The sequence below is a fragment of the Bufo gargarizans genome, chromosome 1 (assembly GCF_014858855.1).
Source record: "Bufo gargarizans isolate SCDJY-AF-19 chromosome 1, ASM1485885v1, whole genome shotgun sequence".
Classification (NCBI taxonomy): domain Eukaryota; kingdom Metazoa; phylum Chordata; class Amphibia; order Anura; family Bufonidae; genus Bufo; species Bufo gargarizans.
Window position 1 is genome coordinate 294,244,497 of NC_058080.1, and position 22,600 is coordinate 294,267,096.

The 22,600-nt window shown below is 44.5% G+C and overlaps 1 protein-coding gene across 1 annotated transcript in view; it reads right to left on the reverse strand.

The window, feature by feature from the left end:
• Positions 1-22,600, reverse strand: part of LOC122926738 (altered inheritance of mitochondria protein 21-like) — a 175,110-nt gene that overhangs the window by 95,366 nt on the left and 57,144 nt on the right. The window contains exons 5-8 of the mRNA XM_044278212.1: positions 19,871-19,931; positions 18,171-18,244; positions 9,016-9,076; positions 2,393-2,678 (exon numbers count right to left, since the gene is read on the reverse strand). Of these exons, the coding sequence (XP_044134147.1) occupies positions 2,393-2,678; positions 9,016-9,076; positions 18,171-18,244; positions 19,871-19,931 (482 nt within the window). The remainder of the gene's footprint in view (positions 1-2,392; positions 2,679-9,015; positions 9,077-18,170; positions 18,245-19,870; positions 19,932-22,600) is intronic.

Here is a 22,600-nt window from a genome sequence, read left to right on the forward strand (position 1 = left end):
TCACATATCACATGTATTTTTAAGGCAGTATTTACTCTAGCTTGTATTGGAAAATGGGACACAAAAATAAAAAGATTCTTTGTGGAAAAAATTGCAATTCCATCAAGGTTTTACGGCATTCACTTCATACTAAAAATTGCTTGACAACCTTATTGCAGGGAGAACTCTAGTTTTTACTGGTACCTTTCTGAGGTACATATGACTTTTTGACCACTTTTTATTAGGGATGCCCCAATACCATTTTTTTAATTTTATTTTTATTTTTAAAAGACAGTACATCTTGCCGTGATGCCGGGACCGCACTCTTCTCGCATATGCCCCGTACTCTGCATGTTACAGTGCGATCCCCGCTCCCTCACTCACCACCTTCATTTTGCAGACTGCGCATGCGCCGTTCTGTTCCATCACGCCCGCGCCCGGCCGTCGCTTCTCGTCTTTGAAGTGAGCGTGATCATTGGCTTGCGTTCTCCAGCGCCTGAAGCCTATGATCCCGCTCTCACAAAAGACTAGACGTGACGGCCGGGCGCGAGCGTGATGGAACTGAACGCTGCATGCGCAGTCTGCAAAATGAAGGCGGTGAGTGAGGGAGCCAGAATCGCGGCAAGATGTCATCTGGGATGATCATCTGGGACACGGGACCTGCCGCTGCACGGCCATCAGGTATCGACAGTGGTATCAGCGACATTTGCAAGTACTCGTGTAAAAGTCCGGTATCTGTCCTACTTTTTATTAAGCTGATAAATTTAGCATAGATCTGTTCAGCACCATGGACAGCAGGATGCCTGAGAAGGCGCCCTGTTGCCATGGGAACGTTCCCCGTCTGCCACAACTTCGCAGACGGGGAAGGGTGAGGACGGGGCTGGCGGGGTGCTCTCTCCCTCTCCATCGGGGGGCTGCAAAGGCACAGCAGCCCCCCAATGGGAGAGGGAGGGAGCTCCCTGACCCTGACAGTTAACCTTTTCTGCACAGATGTCAGCCGTTTATACCAGGCTGTCAGCAATGTGCTGACACCCTGGTATAATCACTAGACGCCAACGAATTTTCAAGAGGATGCATTAATTGTTACTTTGCTATTTCTATAAGTGAAATTTCTTTCCGAAAGGCCTTGATCTCATCACTAGTTGGTTGTGACGTGGAGGGATCATCCTTTAAATTATAAAGTGAGGAGTAGTAAGAGACGAACACATTTTCCATATCTCTGGGATTTTGCTGCTTGTTGTGCTGGTCATCGTACACATAGCTCCTGCTCGGTTCCACTGCCAGTAGAAGCGTGTTTTTCGCTTTTCTCAGATAGTGTTCATATCTGTGCTGGTATAATTGATATAGTTCATATCTTAAGTTCTGGAGTATTTTATAGGTTATGGGCGATGGTTTGAGTATATGTGAATGTTCCAGGTCCGCTATGGCTTTACTTACCATATTCTTCGCCTCATAAGACGCGCCTTTTCCCCCCAAAAAATGTCAGTGTGTCTTATGGGGCGAATGCTGCCATTTTTACTCTGCTAACACTGATACATTACGGGCTGCGATGTATCAGCGGGGAGGGAGGAGGGTCTGTAGGTCAGCAACTGCTGTTGGAATCGCGGCGGGGCCTGGTGCAGTCACTGTACTCCTTGTACTCCTACACCGGGCCCCACCACTCACACAGATCCCCTCCATAACAGTGCCATCTGCAGATTCTCCCCCCCCATAACAGTGTTATCCACAGATAAAAGGGTTTCTACCACCAGAAATACTGTTATGCAGCTGACTGACATTAGCGATGCGCTAATGTCAGCACTACATAACAGTATGTTTTTTTTTACCTTTCTCCCTGCAGCTGTTTTGGTTAAAAAAAAAAAAAGCACTTTTATAATATGCTAATGAGCCTCTAGGTGCTATGTGGGCGTAAAATCAGCACCTAGAGGCTCTGTCTACTCACGCTTTATCCCTCCCAGGTCCCCTGTTCTGCCCGCCCCTCTTGATTGATGTGACAGTTCGCAGCAGCATTGCCGAAATCCCGCGCCGTTTACTTCTGTCTTTGGAGCAGGCGCAGTGAGTGAAGGCCGATCTCCTGGTGCCGGCTTCCTCACTGTGACGTAGTTTCGTCAATGCTGCTGCGAACCGTCACATCAAAGGGAGAGGGGCGGGCATAACAGGGGACCTGGGCGGGATAAAGGGTGAGTAGACGGAGCCTCTAGGTGCTGATTTTACACCCACATAGCTCAGTCTACTCACCCTTTATCCCGCCCAGGTCCCCTGTTAACCCTTTGTGACAGAACGGCTTAATATTTTTTAATAAAAACCCCAATTGAAAAAAAAATTTTAGCCCAAAATGAATAAAATGCTATCATAAAAAAAATGCCCTTGAAGCTGTACATAGCTTTTAAAGTGGACATTACATAAACCTTACCATTTCTTTGCATGAATATTGGAAGTTGGACTAGGCGGCTCCCGCACCACAGAAGAGTCAGAACTATATAATTTTTCTCGCTGCTTTTCTGAACTGTTCACAAGCTGGTCGTCCTCTACATCATCATGGTCAGCCAAACTTTCCTCTATCAGCTTGGCTACCTCATAAGTATTTTCATTATCAGACTCTCCATCAGAAAATAACTCGGTATAGGAGATCTCAGATTGCTTTTCATTCTTCTGAGGGACTGCTGGAGTATTGCTTTGTTTAAAGGAATGTTCAGCTCCTGCATAAGATAAAAAGCCATATTGTTTCAATTACTAATACAAAGAATGCAATGGTTCCTGCCTTTTCTTAGGCTGCATGTACAGAGTCAGTTTTTGATCAGGTTTTCAAATGCAGTTTTGAAGCTAAAACCAGGACTGGATCAAAAAGGGCAAAATGTACAGGGTGGGCCATTTATATGGATACACCTTAATAAAATGGGAATGGTTGGTGATATTAACTTCCTGTTTGTGGCACATTAGTATACGTGAGGGGGGAAACTTTTCAAGATGGGTGGTGACCATGGCGGCCATTTTAAAGTCGGACATTTTGAATCCAACTTTTGTTTTTTTTTCAATAGGAAGAGTGTCATGTGACACATCAAACTTATTGGGAATTTCACAAGGAAAACAATGGTGTGCTTTTAACCTAACTTATTCTTTCATGAGTTATTTACAAGTTTCTGATCGCTTATAAAATGTTTTCAATGTGCTGCCCATAGTATTGGATTCAATGCAACCCTCTTCTCCCACTCTTCACACACTGATAGCAACACCGCAGGAGAAATGCTAGCACAGGCTTCCAGTATCCGTAGTTTCAGGTGCTGCACATCTCGTATCTTCACAGCAAATGCTGGATACTGGAAGCCTGTGCTAGCATTTCTCCTGCGGTATTGCCATCAGTGTGTGAAGAGTGGGAGAAGAGGGTTGCATTGACAACACAATGGGCAGCACATTGAACACATTTTATAAGCGATCAGAAACTTGTAAATAACTCATGAAAGAATAAAGTTACGTTAAAACCAAGCACACCATTGTTTTTCTTGTGAAATTCCCAATAAGTTTGATGTGTCACAAGACCCTCTTCCTATTGAAAAAAAAACAAAAGTTGGATTCAAAATGGCCACCATGGTCACCACCCATCTTGAAAAGTTTCCCCCCTCACATATACTAATGTGCCACAAACAGGAAGTTAATATCACCAACCATTCACATTTTATTACGGTGTATCCATATAAATGGCCCACCCTGTACTTCTCTTTATTGAAATGTACTCTTCATGTTAATAACAACTGTCTATGTGAAATGTTCAATGCTTCCATATTCAACAAACGAGCCAAGTTTAAACTTGCATGGGATTGTTGGCTTCACTCCAAATTTAACACATTCCTAACAGATAGGTAAGGCTCAGATGTACTTAACACTCCTTGTCACTTACACCCCCCCCCCCCCTTACTCCTCCTTTATATCTATTTCCTTCCCTTTATTCTCCCAATGTTACTTATATTAATGTTTATATAACCTGCTCTGTTAATTACTATGTATGTTGAAAATAATGACACCATGCAGAGTATATAATAAGATTTATAATGATTGTTAATACTACAGACAAAACATACATTTTGTACTCTGTATGTAACACTTACATGTTCTTTTTCTTCTGAAAACAATAACAATTATGTTTAATATAAGAAATGTACTCTTCAAAAGCTACATAAAAAGACCTTAATGTGCAGCACTGCATTGATAAGAGTGTGTGGAGATAACTGCAGCAGTAAGGGTCAAAAGAACAAGGTATATATGCGAGAAATGTATTAAGCAGCCAAACTAGACAACTTGAGTAACATCTAAGGGCCTGTTTACATCATGTTTCAGCCCCAAATTTTATATACAAGCTAGGAAAAATGGATGCAAAAGTGTAACGAGCAGCTGTTTTAGTTGACCGATTCTCGCCATATTTGTCGGGTTACAGCCGGATCTCTGCCGGGCACCATTATAGTCGAACTATTAGATTGTGGTGGTGCTACCACTGGGAGCCCCACCGATCATAAAAACAGGGGCTATGTGCCCCCCTGTCCACTCCCATCTTTCCCCACGCCCATGCATATGGGCGCTCCATTCATTTCTATTGGAGTTATGGAGATAGCCGAAAGCTACACTTGGCCATCTCCGGAATTCCCTTAAAAATGAATGGAGTGACTGCACGCATGCTTGACCAGCTTCTCCAATCATTTCAGTGGTCCTGCAGGAGGGTACGTGGCCCCCGTTCTCGTGACTGTTGGGGGTTCCAGAAGTGGGACCGCCACCGATCTAATAGTTATCCCCTATCCTGTGGATACTAACCAGAATATTTCTTTAATGGAGCTTGCAATGCCGGGTCCAGATATCTCCGACAGGCTGTTCTCTGCTGGAAAATATGGGATTACACTTACCGGTAATCGTTTTGCCTTGAGCCTATGACAGCACCCATGGATAGCATCCGCCCCCTTCCTCAGGACAGGAAACAGGAAGCACAGCTTCTTCAACAGGGAGGTACAACCCCCATCATGCCAGTCCTATTCCAAGAACTAAGGAGACAAAAACCAGACTACACCACAACAAATCTACAACAGAACAAACGCTTATATCCTGTGTGTATATAGAAGTATATACAAACACACACATATATATATATATATATATATATATATATATATATATATATATAAATTATATATTTTTTTCCTTTGGGAGGGAATTAGGCGGGTGCTGTCATAGGCTCAAGGAAAAACGATTACCGGTAAGTGTAATCCCATATTTCCCCCCTCGCCTATGACAGCACCCATGGATATCTAGGCGAGATAATCTAGGGTGGGACAACTGCTTGGAGGACTTTACGCCCAAACCCTAAACCTTCCTGTGAAGGAAGCTGCAGCCTATAGTGCTTAAAGAAGGTATGAGAAGAACTCCAAGTAGCAGCTCTGCAAATCTGGTCAATAGAAGCGGAAGCTCTTTCTGCCCAGGATGTAGACACTGCTCTCGTTGAGTGTGCTCCAAAAGGCTCTCCAACTGTGGATGAAGTATCGGCCCCTGCACTAGTAGCCCCGGGAAGACAGGAAGTACCCAGGGATCTGCTACTGACATCCTCCTTAGCCAGGAAAACCAGACCCTCCTGGGCCAAAAGGGGGCTATAGTAATTACTAGGGCCTTCTCCTCCCGAATCTTCTTCAGGACTCTCGGGAGTAGCTTTATAGGAGGGAAGGCGTACAGGAGGCCTACTCTCCATGATTGGGCCAATGCGTCCACCGCCGTGGGCCGCTCTAATGGGGATAGAGAGAAGAATCTTTTCACTTTTCTGTTTCCCCTTGTGGCAAAGAGATCTACCACCGGGAGACCCCAAAGAGCCACAATGTCGTTGAAGACATGTTGATTCAGGGACCATTCCCCCTGCCGAACACAATGCCTGCTCAGAAAATCTGCCGTCACATTCTCCCTTCCCTTTAAGTGTACTGCCCTGATCGATGGAAGGAAACCCTCTGCTAGCTCGAAAATCTCTTTGGTGAGAGACATTAGATCTGGAGATCTGGTCCCCCCCTGACGATTAATATGAGCTACTGCCGTCATGTTGTCTGAGTAGATCAAAATATTTCTGCCTTTCAAGAGGTGGAGGCTCTTTTTCAAGGCCATGAGGATCGCTAGAAGTTCCTTGAAGTTGTGAGATTGGGAACTATCTCCTGATTCCACTGTCCCTGCAGAAGTAGGGAATCTGTGTGAGCTCCCCAACCCCAAGGGCTTGCGTCTGTGGTCAGAGAGAGGGGATCCTTCCTTGACCAAGGGACTCCTTTTTGAAGGTTGGAAGGCACCGTCCACCATTCTAGATCTTTTAACGTTTGAGTTGAAAGGGAGAAGAGAGAATCCAAGGATTGGGGATCTTTGTCCCAAACCCCCAGGATCTGCAACTGAAGTGACCTTGAGTGGAAGTGGGCCCATTCCACCCCCGGGATTGCGGCCGTCATTAGGCCTAGAACTGACATAGCTTCTCTTAGAGAGAAAGGAGTGGCGAGCTACAAAGTCCTGAACCCTGGAGACTGGCAGAGATACTTTCTGTAACACATTGGTTTCTGGGAGTCCAGGAGTAGCCCCAGAAAGGTGCATATCTGGCTTGGCACAAGATTGGATTTCTGGAGATTTAACTCCCAACCCAACTTTACCAGCACCTCCCTGAACCAGGAAATCCGTTTGATTAATTGACCTGGTTCCCGAGAGAGAAGGAGGAAATCGTCTAGATAGAAGGGATTGACAATCAGATCCTTCTCCCTCAGATGAGCCATCATCTCTGCTACAATCTTTGTGAAAAGCCTTGGTGCCTGAGACAACCCAAACGGCAGGGCCCGAAACTGTACATGTAGGAGTCTGTCCGGGAACTGAACTGCTACTCTTAGGTACCTCTGGTGACTGGGATGGCTGGGCTGGAGCGATAGTCCGTCAAAACGAACCTTTCTGGAGGAGTTCTCAGGAAGTTCAGGCAATAGCCCTCTGAAATGACTGAAAGAATCCAGGGGCTGTTCGAGATCTTCCGCCATTGTTCTGCGAAGAGGGAGAGACGACCAACCGGGGATCTGGCGTCATTGCGGAGGCTTTTTAGAGGCCTCTCCACCTGAAAAAAGAAAACCTTTTTTCCTTCTGTCCGCATTACCAGACTGGGAGTTTCTCTTCTCTTGAAGTTAAATCTAGAGGACTGAGAACGAAAGGGCTTCTTAGGAGGCTGCTGCTGTATAGAAGGGAAACCCTTTTTCTGTCAGAAGCCTTCTCCAGCAGATCGTCTAGCGTGGGCCCGAAGAGAAATCCCCCCCCCCCCCGACAGGGAATAGCACACAATTTCGCCTTTGAACCTGCATCTCCTTTCCGATCCTTTAACCAAATCACTCTGCGAGCGGAATTTGAAAGAGCTGCGGCTCTCGCTGACAGCCTCAGGGAGTCCACTGAGGCATATGCTAAAAAAATCAATGGCACTATATAGAGTTGGAAATGTCGAGAGCAATTGTTCCACGGGCGCTCCCTTCTTTATTTGCTCTTCCATCTCTCTCATCCAGACCTTTAAAGACCTGGCAACAGAAGTGGCGGCTATAGCAAGCCTGAAAGAGCCAGCCTGTCGCCTCCCAGTTCTTTTTTAAATAGACCTTGGCTCTTCTGTCCATTGCATCTTTAAGAGTTCCCGAGTCTTCAAACGGGAGGGCTGCTCTCTTAGAGATTTTCGCTACCGGAGCATCTAGTTTCGGGGCTCTATCCCAATCAGCTGAGGCTTTGTCCTCGAAGGGATACTTTCTTTTTAAGGCAGAGGGCACAAAAATTTTTCTATCCGGCCTACTCCATTCATTCTTAATTACCGAGGTTATGTTTTCATGTACATCAAAGCACTTCAGCCTCCTGGGACCTAGGCCCTCAAACATGGAATCCCTCATGGATTGTGGTTCTGCTTGATCATCAAGCCCCATAGTTGCCCTGACGATCCGGGCTAGGGAATTAACGTTCTCTGGGAGGAACAGAGGTCTCCCTGCTAGTTGCTCATCCTGGGAGTGATCCAAGGACGGAAGTTCTCCCTCCTCCTCTAATCCCGATAACAACTCCTGATCACTTGAAGCAGGAATAGAGACAGCAGCGGAAGTACAAGGGCGATCTTCAAGCAGATTACTCAAGGATTCCTTCACTGATTCTTTAACCTCATCCTTGATAATCTTTTTTTAGGCTTGATCTTGAGCTTTTTCTTGCAAATAGCGCAGCCCCGCTCCTTGGACCTTGACCCCCTTCTTTCTTTGGAAGTCTAAACACAGAAAACAAAGACTTCCATCAGGCTACTGAGATAAATAGAAAAGGCAGGGCATTCGCCCCTCTTACCCCCACCGGTACCGAGGATTCGTTGGTGGTTTCAGTGGGTTCTGCGCGCTGTGTGGGCTCCATTTTCTGCCACTGGCTTTCGTCTATGGAGGTTCACTGCAGGCCAAAACACCAGCCTGCAGTGAGAGCTGGCTGGATTTGAACTTGCCGGGCACGTACCGGCACCTTCCCCTTCCGGCCCAAGGCCACGCCTCCTCCCACTGCTGAAAACCGGAGGCCAGGATCCGGCACCGACTAATGACGTCAGCGCCGGCCTGACCTACCCGGAAGTGACGGCACCGCGCACCCGCGCGAACGCCAGAGCGCAGCCGAACCTACAGCACGGCCGCAGAGGTTCGCCGTGCTGGGGAAGCACAGGGCAGCCCCGACGGGGGAGTGACCGGAACGAGAGGGGAGTCCAGAGGTCCAGACTTCAGCAGCGGCTTCCGAAGAAAGCTTACGCCACTCAGGTAGGCCCTCCTCCCAAGGGTAACAAACCAAGGGGCTCCGGCAGCTCCGTCTCTTTCATGCTGTGCATTCCACCCTGTCCCTTAGGACAGGAAACAGAACTGGCATGATGGGGGTTGTACCTCCCTTTTGAAGAAGCTGTGCTTCCTGTTTCCTGTCATGAGGAAGGGGGCGGATGCTATCCATGGGTGCTGTCATAGGCGAGGGGGAAAAGCCTGACTAAAATCAATAAAAGCAAACTGCGCACTGAATGGATACCTTGAAAATGTTGATGTGCGTCATTTCCACAAGCCTTTGATCCAAAACTCTGGCCTTTCTTCTATAAAAATAAGAAGTAAAAATAAAAAAGCTGCAGAAAACACAAAGTAACTTTATACAAGCTGCGACTATAACTAGAACTCAGATTCGGTTCCAAGGTACAACTTGAAACCGAACCAGAGTTCGGAAAATGTTTTTTTTACAGTCAAATTAATTTATGAAGTTATTAATCGGAGCCAATACATTCTAATACTGTACGGAGCTCCGTATTTTGGAAATTTCCAAATTTCAATTTCTCTACTTTTATAATAGATAGTAATACCTTCAAAAATAGTTACTACTTTACATTCCCCATATGTCTACTCCATGTTTGGATCATTTTGAAAATGACATTTTATTTTTTGGGGACGTTAGAAGGCTAGAAAATTTCCAAAATCCAAACTACACCCATCAAGGTATTCAAAACTGATTTTACAAACTTTGTTAACCCTTTAGGTGTTCCGCAAGAATTAATGGAAAATGGATATTACATTTGAGAATTTCACTCTTTTGGCAGATCTCCCATCTTAATCCATTTTTTCAGCTACCAAAGTAAGGGTTAACAGCCAAACAAAACTCAATATTTATTACCCTGATTCTGTAGTTTAAAGAAACACTCCATATGTGGTCGTAAACTGCTATACGGGCACACGACAGGGCGCAGAAGGAAAGGAACGCCATATAGTTTTTGGGAAGCAGATTTCACTGGGATAATTTTAAGTTGCCATGTCACATATGAAGACCCCCTGATGCACCCCTAGAAACTCCCCAAAAATGACCCCACTTTGGAAATTACGGGATAAGGTGGCAGTTTTGTTGGTACTATTTTAGGACACATACGATTTTTGGTTGCTCTATAAAACACTTTTTGTGAGGCAAGGTAACAAAAAAATAGCTGTTTTGGCACAGTTTTTATTTTGTGTTATTTACAACATTCATCTGACTTTTTTTTATAATTTTTTTTTGTGTCTCCATATTCTCAAAGCCATAGTATTTTTTATATTTTGGGCGACTGTCTTATGTAAGGGCTCATTTTTTTTCAGTATGAGATGACTGTTTGATTTGTACTATTTTAGGGTGCATATGACTTTTTGATTGCTTGGTATTACACTTTTTGTGATGTAAGGTGCCCCCAAATTTTTTATTTTTGTACTTTTTTTTATTTTAATTTTTTATTATATATATCTTTTTATTTCCATCAACTCAACAATAGAAAAATGTCAGTATCAACAAGAAATAGTTACATTTTCAATTTATCAAAGACATACTAATTCTTCTATACATAAACATCTTCTATTCTAATCCCCATTTACCCACCCACCTACCATCTATCCAGCCCTAAAGTAACAATTTTTTCCATATTTCATCAACACTTTTTACTATGGCCCTCCATCACTCCTTCTTTAGGGTCTATTCACACGTCCGTTGTTTGTTTCCTGATCTGTTCCGTTTTTTGCTGAACAGATATGGACCGATTCATTTTCAATGGGTCCTGAAAAAAAAACGGACAGCACAATGTCAGATTTTTTTTCAGGACCCATTGAAAATGAATGGGTCCAGATCTGTTCAGCAAAAAACGGAACAGATCAGGAAAGAAACAACGGACGTGTGAATGGACCCTTAATCAGGTTATCGACTGCTTTTCTCCACTGTCCCACTGTCGGAGGGTCCGCCCCTACCCATTTCTTAAGTATAAGGAGTCTAGCTTGGAATAGCACTTTACTCAGAACAGTTCGTGCATCTCTATTTAACTTCAGATGTTCGGTTGCCCCCAAAATACAAGTCACGGGATCTTCTGATATTTGGACCTTCAAAATTGAATATACAATATCTGTTATTTCTGTCCAGTATCTGAACAGTCTTGGACATCTCCAAAAACAATGTATTAAGTCAGCATTCTCTCCCCCACATTTTGTACAGTTATCCGAGACTCTCACACCCATTAATTTCAACATCCGTGGGGATCGATGCAGCCTATGAACTACAACAAATTGTGAGATCTTATGTGAGCCCCTATTAGAGACTCCAGAATAACTTTTAAAAGCATCCTTCCATTTTTTCTTCCGTAAAAGTTTGGAGTTCATTTTCCCATTTTTTTTCCTAGCGAGTATTGTAATCCGTTTCTTTTTTCCCTCCATCAGTATCCTATATCTTTTTGCGGTTATTCCTCCTCCAAATTTGTACAGTATGTCCGATCTTTCCATCTTATATTTGTCCTCACGCGTAACTATCCGCAACTTACCGTAAAATCCGTTTCTCGTTAAATGCATTTGGGGACACAGTACCATGGGTATATGCCCAGCTACCACTAGGAGGCACTATATATCAAAAAAGGTTGGCTCCGCCCAGGTGGGCTATACCCTCTCCACAGCACTAGGCTATTCAGTTTGTACCAATAGCAGTAGGATAGAGAAACAAAAGCCAAGAACCAACATTTCCTGGATCGGAAAATGAAAAGAGAACTGCAGCCCGGTGACAGGGAGAATAAGTAAATACACAGGGTGAACGAGAAACGGATTTTACGGTAAGTACAAAAATCCAATTATCTCGTTAATAGCATTGGGGGACACAGTACCATGGGTCGTCCAAAAGCAGTCCTCGAGGTTGGGATTGAAATCTCATGCAAAAAGAAGGGTGCACAGGTGCAGAGGTACCATGTGTCCCAAAAGGACCACTAGAGACCCTAGCATGAAATGGTTCCAAATAAATACATGGGAGACCGTCAGAATCCAAAGGACAGGTGCCTGGGAAACAAGGCCTGCAAAAAGAAGGAACCAAGGAAAACACCCAGCTCCACCCGAGGTGGGAAAAACAAATAAAGTGCCGGAGGAGTAGGGACAGGACCAGATACATGTCCTGCACAAGAATCAAGAGTTGACCAAGAGTGCACTAGAGAGCCCGATGAAGGCTCTAGAAGAACCAGGGCTCCCCCTGAGGAAACAGGAGAGTAGCACAGCAACGTCTCAACATCTGTTGGAAACAACCTAGCACTCTGCAAAGTTAAGGAAGCTCCAGGAGGAGAAGCCCCAAGAGGACAGACCCAACAAGACAAAATAGACTAAGAGGGTGCCATTTTAGAAACTACACCCCTCAAAGTAATCAAATTCAAAACTGATTTTACAAACTTTGTTAACCCTTTAGGTCTTCCACAAGAATTAAAGGAAAATGTAGATGAAATTTGAAAATTTCACTCTTTTGGCAGATTTTCCATTTTAATCAATTTTTTTTGGCTACCAAAGCAACGGCTAACAGCCAAACAAAACTCAAAATTTATTACCCCGATTCTGTAGTTTACAGAAACAGAAATAGACAGGGCGCAGAAGGAAAGGAATGCCATATAGTCTTTGGTAGTCAGATTTCACTGGGATAATTTTAAGTTGCCATGTCACTATATGAAGACCCCCTGATGCACCCCTAGAGTAGAAACTCCCCCAAAAAATTACCCTATTTTGGAAACTACAGGATAAGGTGGCAGTTTTGCTGGTATTTTTTTTTTTATGATACATATGATTTTTGGTTGCACTATAATACACTTTTAGTGAGGCAAGGTAACAAAAAAAAAATTAGTTTTGACACTGGTTTTATTTTTTGTTATTTACAACGTTCATCTGACAGGTTAGATCATGTGGTATTTCTATACAGCAGGTTGTTACAGAAGCAACAATACCAAATATTACTAATTTACGTTGTTTGTTTCAGTTTTGCATAATAAAGCATTTTGAAAAAAATAATTATTTTTTAGTGTCCCAATATTCTGAAAGCCATAGTTTTTATTTTATTTTTGGGCGACTGTTATGTAAGGGGTAATTTTTTTCGGTATCAGATGATGGATTGATTGGTACTATTTTAGGGTGCATATGACTTTTTGATCGCTTGGTATTACACTTTTTGTGATGTAAGGTGTTCATCTGAGGGGTTAGGTCATGTGATATTTTTATACAGCAGGTTCTTATAGACATGGCGATTCCTAATATGTATACTTTCTTATTTAAGTTTTACACAATGACGTAATATTTATGAGACAGCATAAATATTACGACACCTCTTTAACCGCCTCCGGAGCTCCTAACGCAGATCCGCGGTCCGGAGGTGGCAGCGCTGCGCACAGTCACACATTGGCGCGTCATCTCACGATGCGGGCCGGCATTTCTTCAAGGGGGGTCGCGTCATCAGCTTGCCTGCCAATGATCGCGGCTGGCAAGCTGATGATTTTTAAAAAATCCATTTAAAGGCCAGATAACAGATCATATTAGTAAATATGATCTGTTATATGGCTGCCCTGCTCCTCTGCTGGTCCTTTTGGTCGGTTGGATCCAGCAGAGGAGCAGGCTTCACAGTGAGTACACCAAACACCACACACTAGCCCCAGATCACCCCCTGCACCCCAATTAACCCTTTGATCGCCCCTGTCAATCACTAGTGAAAGGAAAAAAAAGTGATCAGTGTAAACTGTCACCTTTTTTTTTCCCACTGGTATTGACAGTTAGGTTTTAGGAAAGTTTAGGCCCCTTGGTTCGGTAGTTTAGGGATCAGTTAGCGCCCAGCCCACCGCACTGCAGTCCCTTATTCGCTGATTAGCGTATGGCTAATCAGCATTTGTACTTTTATAGTATCTGGAAGTGATCAAAACTGATCACAGTCAGATCTATAATGGTATTAGTGTCACTTTAGTTCGCCCTCCACCTAAAACACAGTGTTTGCCCGATCAGGCCTGATCGGTCGCCCACACCCGCCCCACCTAAGTGACAAAAAAATATATATTTTTTGATCACTGCACATTCACTTTACACGCGCTGCTTCGCCCTCCACCCAAAACGCAGTGTTTGCCTGATCGGTCGCCCACACGTGCGTTCGCCCACACCCACTCCAATTAAGTGATAAAAAAAATATTTTTTTTTTTTTTGATCACTGCACATTCACTTTACACACGCTGCGGCGAAAAAAAAAATCTGTTTTGATATTTATTTTATCAACCGCAGCGGGCCTCCGGTACTTTGCTAGCCTCCCATTTGTAAGACAGGCTTGCTTTTTTTCTTGGGTAGTCTCAGGGAATACCCCTAAATTTAGTTGCCCAAATGTCAAACAGGGGGTATTCTTCTGAAGAGGCCTACAGGCTTCTGACCCAGTCGGATGAGGAATGGGAACCCTCATCTGACGAATCTAGCGGGTCAGTATATGAACCTGTAGAAAGCAGTGGCACTCTGACCCAAAGTTCGGACGAGGAGGTTGAGGTGCCTGATAGCACCAGGCGTAACCGGCCCCGTGTCGCTAGACCACAGGTTGCGCAGGATCCGCTTCAAGGGCAGCAGAGTGGGGCTGGCGCTGTCGGATTACGTTGTGAGGCATACACCAGCAGCGCAGCCCTCCCTGGACCTAGTACCAGCACTGCCGTACAACATGGTGAAGTGGCGAGCCCCAGAAGGGCAGTTGAAGCTGGTACAGTGGCACGTGCATTAGTTACCCCGTCGCAGCCACTGCAAAGACGGGCCCGTAGACCCCCTAGAATCCCTGAGGTGCTGCCAAACCCTGATTGGCAGTCCTCAACTTCAGCCGCACCTGTAGTTCCCCCTTTCACCGCCCAGTCTGGAGTTCGGGTTGAGACAGCTCAGATCGGTTCGGCCCTGGGATTTTTTGAGCTGTTCTTGACTGCGGAGCTCTTGGACATAGTCGTGGCCGAAACAAACCGGTATGCCACACAATTTATAACCGCCAACCCGGGAAGCTTTTATGCCCAGCCTTTCCGGTGGAAACCAGTACAAGTTTCCGAAATTAAATCTTTTCTGGGCCTTCTCCTCAACATGGGTCTAACTAAAAAGCATGAATTGCGGTAATATTGGTCCACGAACCCAATTCATCACATGCCCATGTTCTATGCTGCTATGTCCAGGGCACGTTTTGAGGCCATCCTGCGTTTCCTGCACTTTAGTGACAATAGCACCTCTCGTCCCAGAGGCCACCCAGCTTTTAACCGGCTCCACAAAATTCGGCCCCTCATAGAACATTTCAACCAGAAATTTGCAGATTTGTATACCCCAGAGCAAAACATCTGCGTAGACGAGTCCCTAATACATTTTACCGGGCGCCTTGGCTTCAAACAATACATCCCAAGCAAGCGCGCCCGGTATGGGGTCAAATTGTATAAGCTCTGTGAAAGGGCCACAGGCTATACCCACAAATTTCGTGTCTATGAGGGAAAAGATCAGACCCTGGAGCCGGTCGGTTGCCCCGACTACCTGGGGAGCAGTGGGAAGACAGTCTGGGATTTGGTGTCACCCTTATTCGGCAAGGGGTACCATCTTTATGTGGACAATTTCTACACAAGTGTGCCCCTCTTCAGGCATTTGTTTCTAGAACAGATTGGCGCCTGTGGCACCGCGCTAACTAGTCGCGTGGGCTTCCCCCAACGGCTCGTTACCACCCGTCTTGCAAGGGGGGAGAGGGCTGCCTTGTGTAACGAAGAACTGCTCGCGGTGAAATGGAGAGACAAGCGTGACGTTTACATGCTCTCCTCCATTCACCATTCACGACAATCCAAATTGAGCGAGCAACCCGTGTCATTGAAAAGCCCCTCTCAGTCCACGACTAGAACCTTCACATGGGAGGGGTGGACTTCAATGACCAGATGTTGTCTCCGTATTTAGTTTCCCGCAGAACCAGACGCTGGTATAAGAAGGTGTCTGTATATTTGATTCAATTGGCTCTGTATAATAGTTTTGTTCTCTACAGTAAGGCTGGGAGAACAGGATCCTTCCTCAAATTTCAGGAAGAGATCATCGAGAACCTCCTGTACCCAGGAGGTTCCATGGCCCCATCCACCAGTGTAGTTAGCCGTCTACACGAGCGACATTTCCCCAATGTCGTTGCCGGTACCTCAACCCACCCGTCACTCCGAAAAAGATGTTGTGTCTGTAGCAGGAGTGGAATAAGGCGTGACACCCGCTATTTCTGTCCTGACTGCCCTGACCACCCTGCCCTATGCTTAGGGGAGTGTTTCCGGAAGTACCACACACAGGTACACCTAGCATAGGGATCATCTCACCAGGACAGGCACACAGGGCTATTAGGGCCCATTCACTCACAGCTGCTTCAAACCTCTCCTTTCACCTGGGACAAAGTGCATAACGCACTTCGCCACATCTTTGGGCGATTTGTGCTTTGCACATTGTCCCATGGGGAAGGAGAGGTTTGTCCTATAAAAGGTAATAAATAAATATAAATAAAAAAAATCACCAGTAAGCAAAAAGGTTAATGTTCAGTTCAAAAAGTTTATATGTTCAGTTCCAAAGTTAATAAAATTATTGCGTTGCGGCCTGGTTTTTTCATATTTTTTTTTACCTTCCAGGTGGACCAACCGATCGACTAGCTGCAGCACTGATGTGCATTCTGACAGAAGCATTGCGCTGCTGTCAGATTACACACAAGTCGGTGTATTCGGTGCTGCAAGACGAGATTTCTCCTCTGCAGTAAAAGATACGTTTGCCGAGGCATATGAGCTGAGGAGGAGGCGGTGTTCCTATGCTTTGGCAAACACTTTGTATATAAAAAATTTTTTTAAAAATCCCGGCAATGATTTATTCATCCACATCGATTGATGTGAATGGAGAAATCTGGTTTGCCAGGGCATACGAGCTAAGTGGGTATGGATGTTGGGCGGAGCTCCTATGTCCTGGCAGATGCCTTTCCCCTCCTTTTTTTTTTGGCAGAGATTTTTTCATCCACATTGATCGATGCGAATGAAGAAATCTGGACACCCCAAGGTATTCGCTGAGGGGCATATTGAGTCCATGAAAGATTGAAATTTTTGTCCTAAGTTAGCGGAAAGTGAGACTTTGTGAGGAAAAAAAAAAAAAATAATAAATTTCCGCTAACTTATGCCCAAAAAATTTTACATATCTTGGTCAAATGCCAACTTTGTATAAAAAAAAAAAAGGGAAAAGTTGTCTTTTGCCAAAATATTTCTCTCACCCAGCATGGGTATATGTAAAATGACACCCCAAAACACATTCCCCAACTTCTCCTGAGTACGGCGATACCAGATGTGTCACACTTTTTTGCAGCCTAGGTGGGCAAAGGGACCCACATTCCAAAGAGCACCTTTTCGGATTTCACCGGTCATTTTTTACAGATTTTGATTGCAAACTACTTTGCACCCCACAAGTGACCCCATTTTGTAAAGAAGACAACCCAAGGTATTTTGTGATGGGCATAGTGAGTTCACGGAAGTTTTTATTTTTTGGTCACAAGTTAGTGGAATATGAGACTTTGTAAGGAAAAAGAAAAAAAAATATACAATCATCATTTTCCGCTAACTTGTGACAAAAACTAAAAAGTTCTATGAACTCACTATGCCCATCAGCAAATACCTTAGGGTGTCTACTTTCCGAAATGGGGTCATTTGTGGGGGTTTACTACTGTCTGGGCATTGTAGAACCTCAGGAAACATGACAGGTGCTCAGAAAGTCAGAGCTGCTTCAAAAAGTGGAAATTCACATTTTTGTACCATAGTTTGTAAACGCTATAACTTTTACCCAAACCATTTTATTTTTTTTTATCAAAGACATGTAGAACAATAAATTTAGCGGAAAATTTATATATGGATGTCGTTTTTTTTTTTTTTGCAAAATTTTACAGCTGAAAGTGAAAAATGTCATTTTTTGCAAAAAAAATCTTTAAATTTCGATTAATAACAAAAAAAAAAAAAAAAAGTCAGCAGCAATGAAATACCACCAAATGAAAGCTCTATTAGTGAGAAGAAAAGGAGGCAAAATTCATTTGGGTGGTAAGTTGCATGACCGAGCAATAAACAGTGAAAGTAGTGTAGTGCAGAAGTGTAAAAAGTGGCCTGGTCATTAAGGGTGTTTCAGCTAGCGGGGTTGAAGTGGTTAAAGACCAGACATCAGCCATACTATTAAGGCAGATGTCAGAAAGGGGTTCAACAGATTTGTATATAAATGTATTTATATGTAGTCACATATGAAGCATCACATATTCTGCAGCTTTGTACACTGAATGCAATTACTCGAGCATGCATACTTGAGCTTATGGTTTCTAATTAATTAAAGAAACAAAACCCATTGGCACATGACGACAGCCATGATGGGTCATATTTGTCTTACCTTTCCACTTTGTTGCATTACGAAATGACCAGAACTTAAAGGAGCGGTGCATTCTTCATCATCATCTTCCCTATCTATGTTGGAGGCAAAACAGCAAACAATACGGATTACATTATACTCACTGACTGTATACTTATTATCAGGCATTACATCCAACAATACTATTTAATTGGTTTTCCATGTGTTTTTTTTAACCCCTTAACCCTTTCCTCATGTGGCAACTTCCTGTTTTCATTTTTCACTCCCTACCTTCCCAGAGCCATAACTTTTTTTTTTCTCCACATAGCCATATGAGGGCTTTCTTTGTGCAGGACAAGTTGCACTTTCTATGTCTTACATTTCATTTTGCATAGGATGTAGTGGGAAAGAAATTTCAAATGGGGGGGGGGGGGGGGAATTGGAAAAATAAACAATTCCACCACGGTTTTACAAGTTTTTTTTGTATTTTTTAATGGACTTCCTTATGCAGTAAAACTGACTTGTGTTCTTCATTCTCCAGGTCAGTACGAATCCAGCGATAACACATATGTATGGTGTTCATTGCGTTTTAATATTGAAAAGTTATTTTTGTTTTCCTTTTCATCACCACATTCTGACCCCATAACTTTTTATAGTTATGTCTACGGAGATGTGTGGGGGGACTCATTTTTTGCGGGACGATCTGTAGTTTTTGTAATACTATTTTGGGGTGTATGACTTTTTGATCACTTTTTAGGGGAGATAAAGTGATAAACAGCAAATCACCCATTTTTATTTTTGCCAGTACACCAGTCACCATATGGGATAACATATACATATATATATATATATGTATGTGATGCCCATGATTTTTTTTTCTTGTTTATTATTATTTTGGGAAGAGGGGGATAAATGAAATTTGACATGAAATTTGACATATATATATATGTCAAATTTCATTTATCCCCCTCTTCCCAAAATAATAAACAAGAAAAGAAAATCAAAAAAATTATAAATAAAACTAATTATATATATATATACACACACACACACACATACACATACACAAAATATACACACACATACATACACTTATTATTTTTCTGAATTTTTGGTTAGATTGCAACTTATACAGAATAATGGAAGTAGCCCCTTTATTCTGTACAGAAATCACTATATCCCAGTTCAGTGCTGCCACCTGCTAGCCTTAACTGGGACATAGTAATAATGAGCCTGGAAACCTAGTACAGCCTCCAGCTCATTATAAGAACAGGGTGCTTTCCCCAATCTCCGCCGGGTGAATGCACGCTCGACCTGGGTTTTGGCCTTCTCACACGCCATGTTCACATTCGAGTACGGCATCTGAGGTGTTGAATGTCCACAGTCGGCATTACTGCCAATTGTGGATAATAGCCACAGGTGCCTGCTGTATGAAACAGCAGGCACTAAGTGGATATGACACTCACTCTGCAGTGGGTGCCATCTTTAAAGACCCAACATACATCGTACATGTACGGCAGATGTCGGGAACGGGTTAAGGAACCAGCCAGGTTTTTCTTGTTCTCGTGACTGTTTGGGGTTCCAGCGGTAGGACCCGCACCAATCTAATAGTTATCCCCTACCAGAATATTTCTTTAATGGAGCCTGCAATGCCGGATCCAGATGTCTCAGACAGGCTGCTCCCTGATAAAAAAAAAGGCTGCGTAAAATCAATAAAAGCAAACTGTGCACTGAATGGATACCTTGAAAATGTTGATGTGGGTCATTTCCACAAGACTTGGATGCACAACTCTGTGCTTTTTTCTAAAAAAATAAAAAAGTTAAAATAAAATAGCTGCAGAAAACACAAAGTATCTTTATACAAGTTGTGACTATAACTACAGGGAGTGCAGAATTATTAGGCAAGTTGTATTTTTGAGGATTAATTTTATTATTGAACAACAACCATGTTCTCAATGAACCCAAAAAACTCATTAATATCAAAGCTGAATATTTTTGGAAGTAGTTTTTAGTTTGTTTTTAGTTTTAGCTATTTTAGGGGGATATCTGTGTGTGCAGGTGACTATTACTGTGCATAATTATTAGGCAACTTAACAAAAAACAAATATATACCCATTTCAATTATTTATTTTTACCAGTGAAACCAATATAACATCTCAACATTCACAAATATACATTTCTGACATTCAAAAACAAAACTAAAACAAATCAGTGACCAATATAGCCACCTTTCTTTGCAAGGACACTCAAAAGCCTGCCATCCATGGATTCTGTCAGTGTTTTGATCTGTTCAGCATCAACATTGCGTGCAGCAGCAACCACAGCCTCCCAGACACTGTTCAGAGAGGTGTACTGTTTTCCCTCCTTGTAAATCTCACATTTGATGATGGACCACAGGTTCTCAATGGGGTTCAGATCAGGTGAACAAGGAGGCCATGTCATTAGATTTTCTTCTTTTATACCCTTTCTTGCCAGCCACGCTGTGGAGTACTTGGACGCGTGTGATGGAGCATTGTCCTGCATGAAAAACGAGATTTTTGTGAACTCACCTGTAAAATCTCTTTCTCACTTTATTCATTGGGGGACACAGGACCATGGGTATAGCTTGCTACTGCCACTAGGAGGCGACAATGGGCTGAAAGCTGTTTGCTCCTCCCCTGCAGGCTATACCCCCTCCAGCCTGGAGAGAGCATATCAGTTTGTGCTTCAGCAGTAGGAGAAAACATACCGAAACAAAACATAACTAGGAAAGACCACAGTCCAACAAAACAACCGAACCGGACACCAGTCCCAACCGGCAACTTGGACCACTGGTCTCAGTAGAAACCAACAATAATGGGTGGGTGCTGTGTCCCCCAATGAATAAAGCGAGAAAGAGATTTTACAGGTGAGTTCACAAAAATCTTGTTTTCTCGCTCATATCATTGGGGGACACAGGACCATGGGACGTCCTAAAGCAGTCCCCGGGGCGGGAAAACCACTGGCCCCAAGTCCCTCAGGCGAGACACTACACTGCAGCCTGTAAGATCCTGCGGCCAAGAGCAGCATCCGCCCATGCGAACGAATGCACTTTGTAAAACTTGGTGAAGGTGTGCAACGAAGACCAAGTTGCTGCCTTACACAGTTGAGACGCCGAAGCGTGGTGAAGGTGCGCCCAAGAAGCCCCGACCGCCCTGGTAGAGTGAGCCGTGATACCAGGGGGAGGAACCCAGACCTTGGAGCGGTAGGCCTCGTTAATGGCCAATCTAATCCACCGAGCAATCGTCACCTTGGATGCCGCCAAACCTTTACGAGGACCCTCCGGAATCATGAACAGGGAGTCCGCTCGCCTAAAGGAGGCCACCACGGCCAGGTAGATCCGTAAGGCCCGCACCACATCCAAAAGGGTGAAGCGCCATCTCCCTAGGATGGGAAGGTTTAGGGCAAAGCGATGGCAGGACAATGTCCTCATTGACATGGAACGCCGACACCACCTTCTGCAGAAACGACGGCACCGTCCGGAGCACCACCTTATCCTGATGGAACACCAAGAAGGGCTCCTTGCACGACAGCGCCGCCAGTTCTGACACCCGACGTATGGAAGTAATGGCAACCAGGAACGCGACCTTCCATGACAACATGCGGAGGGAGACCTCTCGCAGGGGTTCAAACGGCTCGGACTGAAGTGCCACCAGCACCAAATTCAGGTCCCAGGAATGCAACGGTGGCCGATATGGGACCGCGGTGTGCGCAACACCCTGCATGAAGGTCTTGACCGGGCCCAGTACCGCCAGCGTACGCTGGAAAAATATGGAAAGGGCCGAAACCTGCCCTTTCAGCGAACTTAGGGCCAGACCCAGCTCCAAACCCGCCTGAAGAAAGGCCAAAACCGTAGGGAGGGAAAACTTCCTAGAGGGGAGGCCCCTGTCGTCACAGAATTTTAGGAAAGACTTCCACGTTCGATAGTAGATTTTCGCGGAGGAGGGCTTCCGAGCCCTAATCATTGTGCGAACGACCGCATCCGAGAAACCGCTGTTCTTCAACAGGAAGGTTTCAATAGCCACGCCGTCAAACGCAGCGTAAGTAAACCCTGGTGGAAGACTGGGCCCTGTGAGAGCAGGTCGGGCCTGAGTGGAAGAGGCCACGGCGCGTCCCCGTCTTCATCTGTGGTCTTCACCCTCAGATGTATCACCAGCAGGGTCACCCTTTGACCGCTGGCACCAGGCGACAGGGGTCCGGGCAGAGGAGGGCTGAAGAGAGGATGACCCTGTAGCTGGGGAGCCCTGGTCCACTTTTCCTTCTTGGGGGGGGCAAGGCGGTGAACAAGGTACACCGGCCAGCCTCCCGGGGATACAGGGACGCAAGCGACCCTGGACCCCCATCTGGAATCTGTGAAAAAAAAAAATCAAGAAAAAATAAAAATTACAACGCCACCCTGCGAAGCAGGGAGGTCTGCCTCCTACGACACTAAGCTAAAAACTGATATGCTCTCT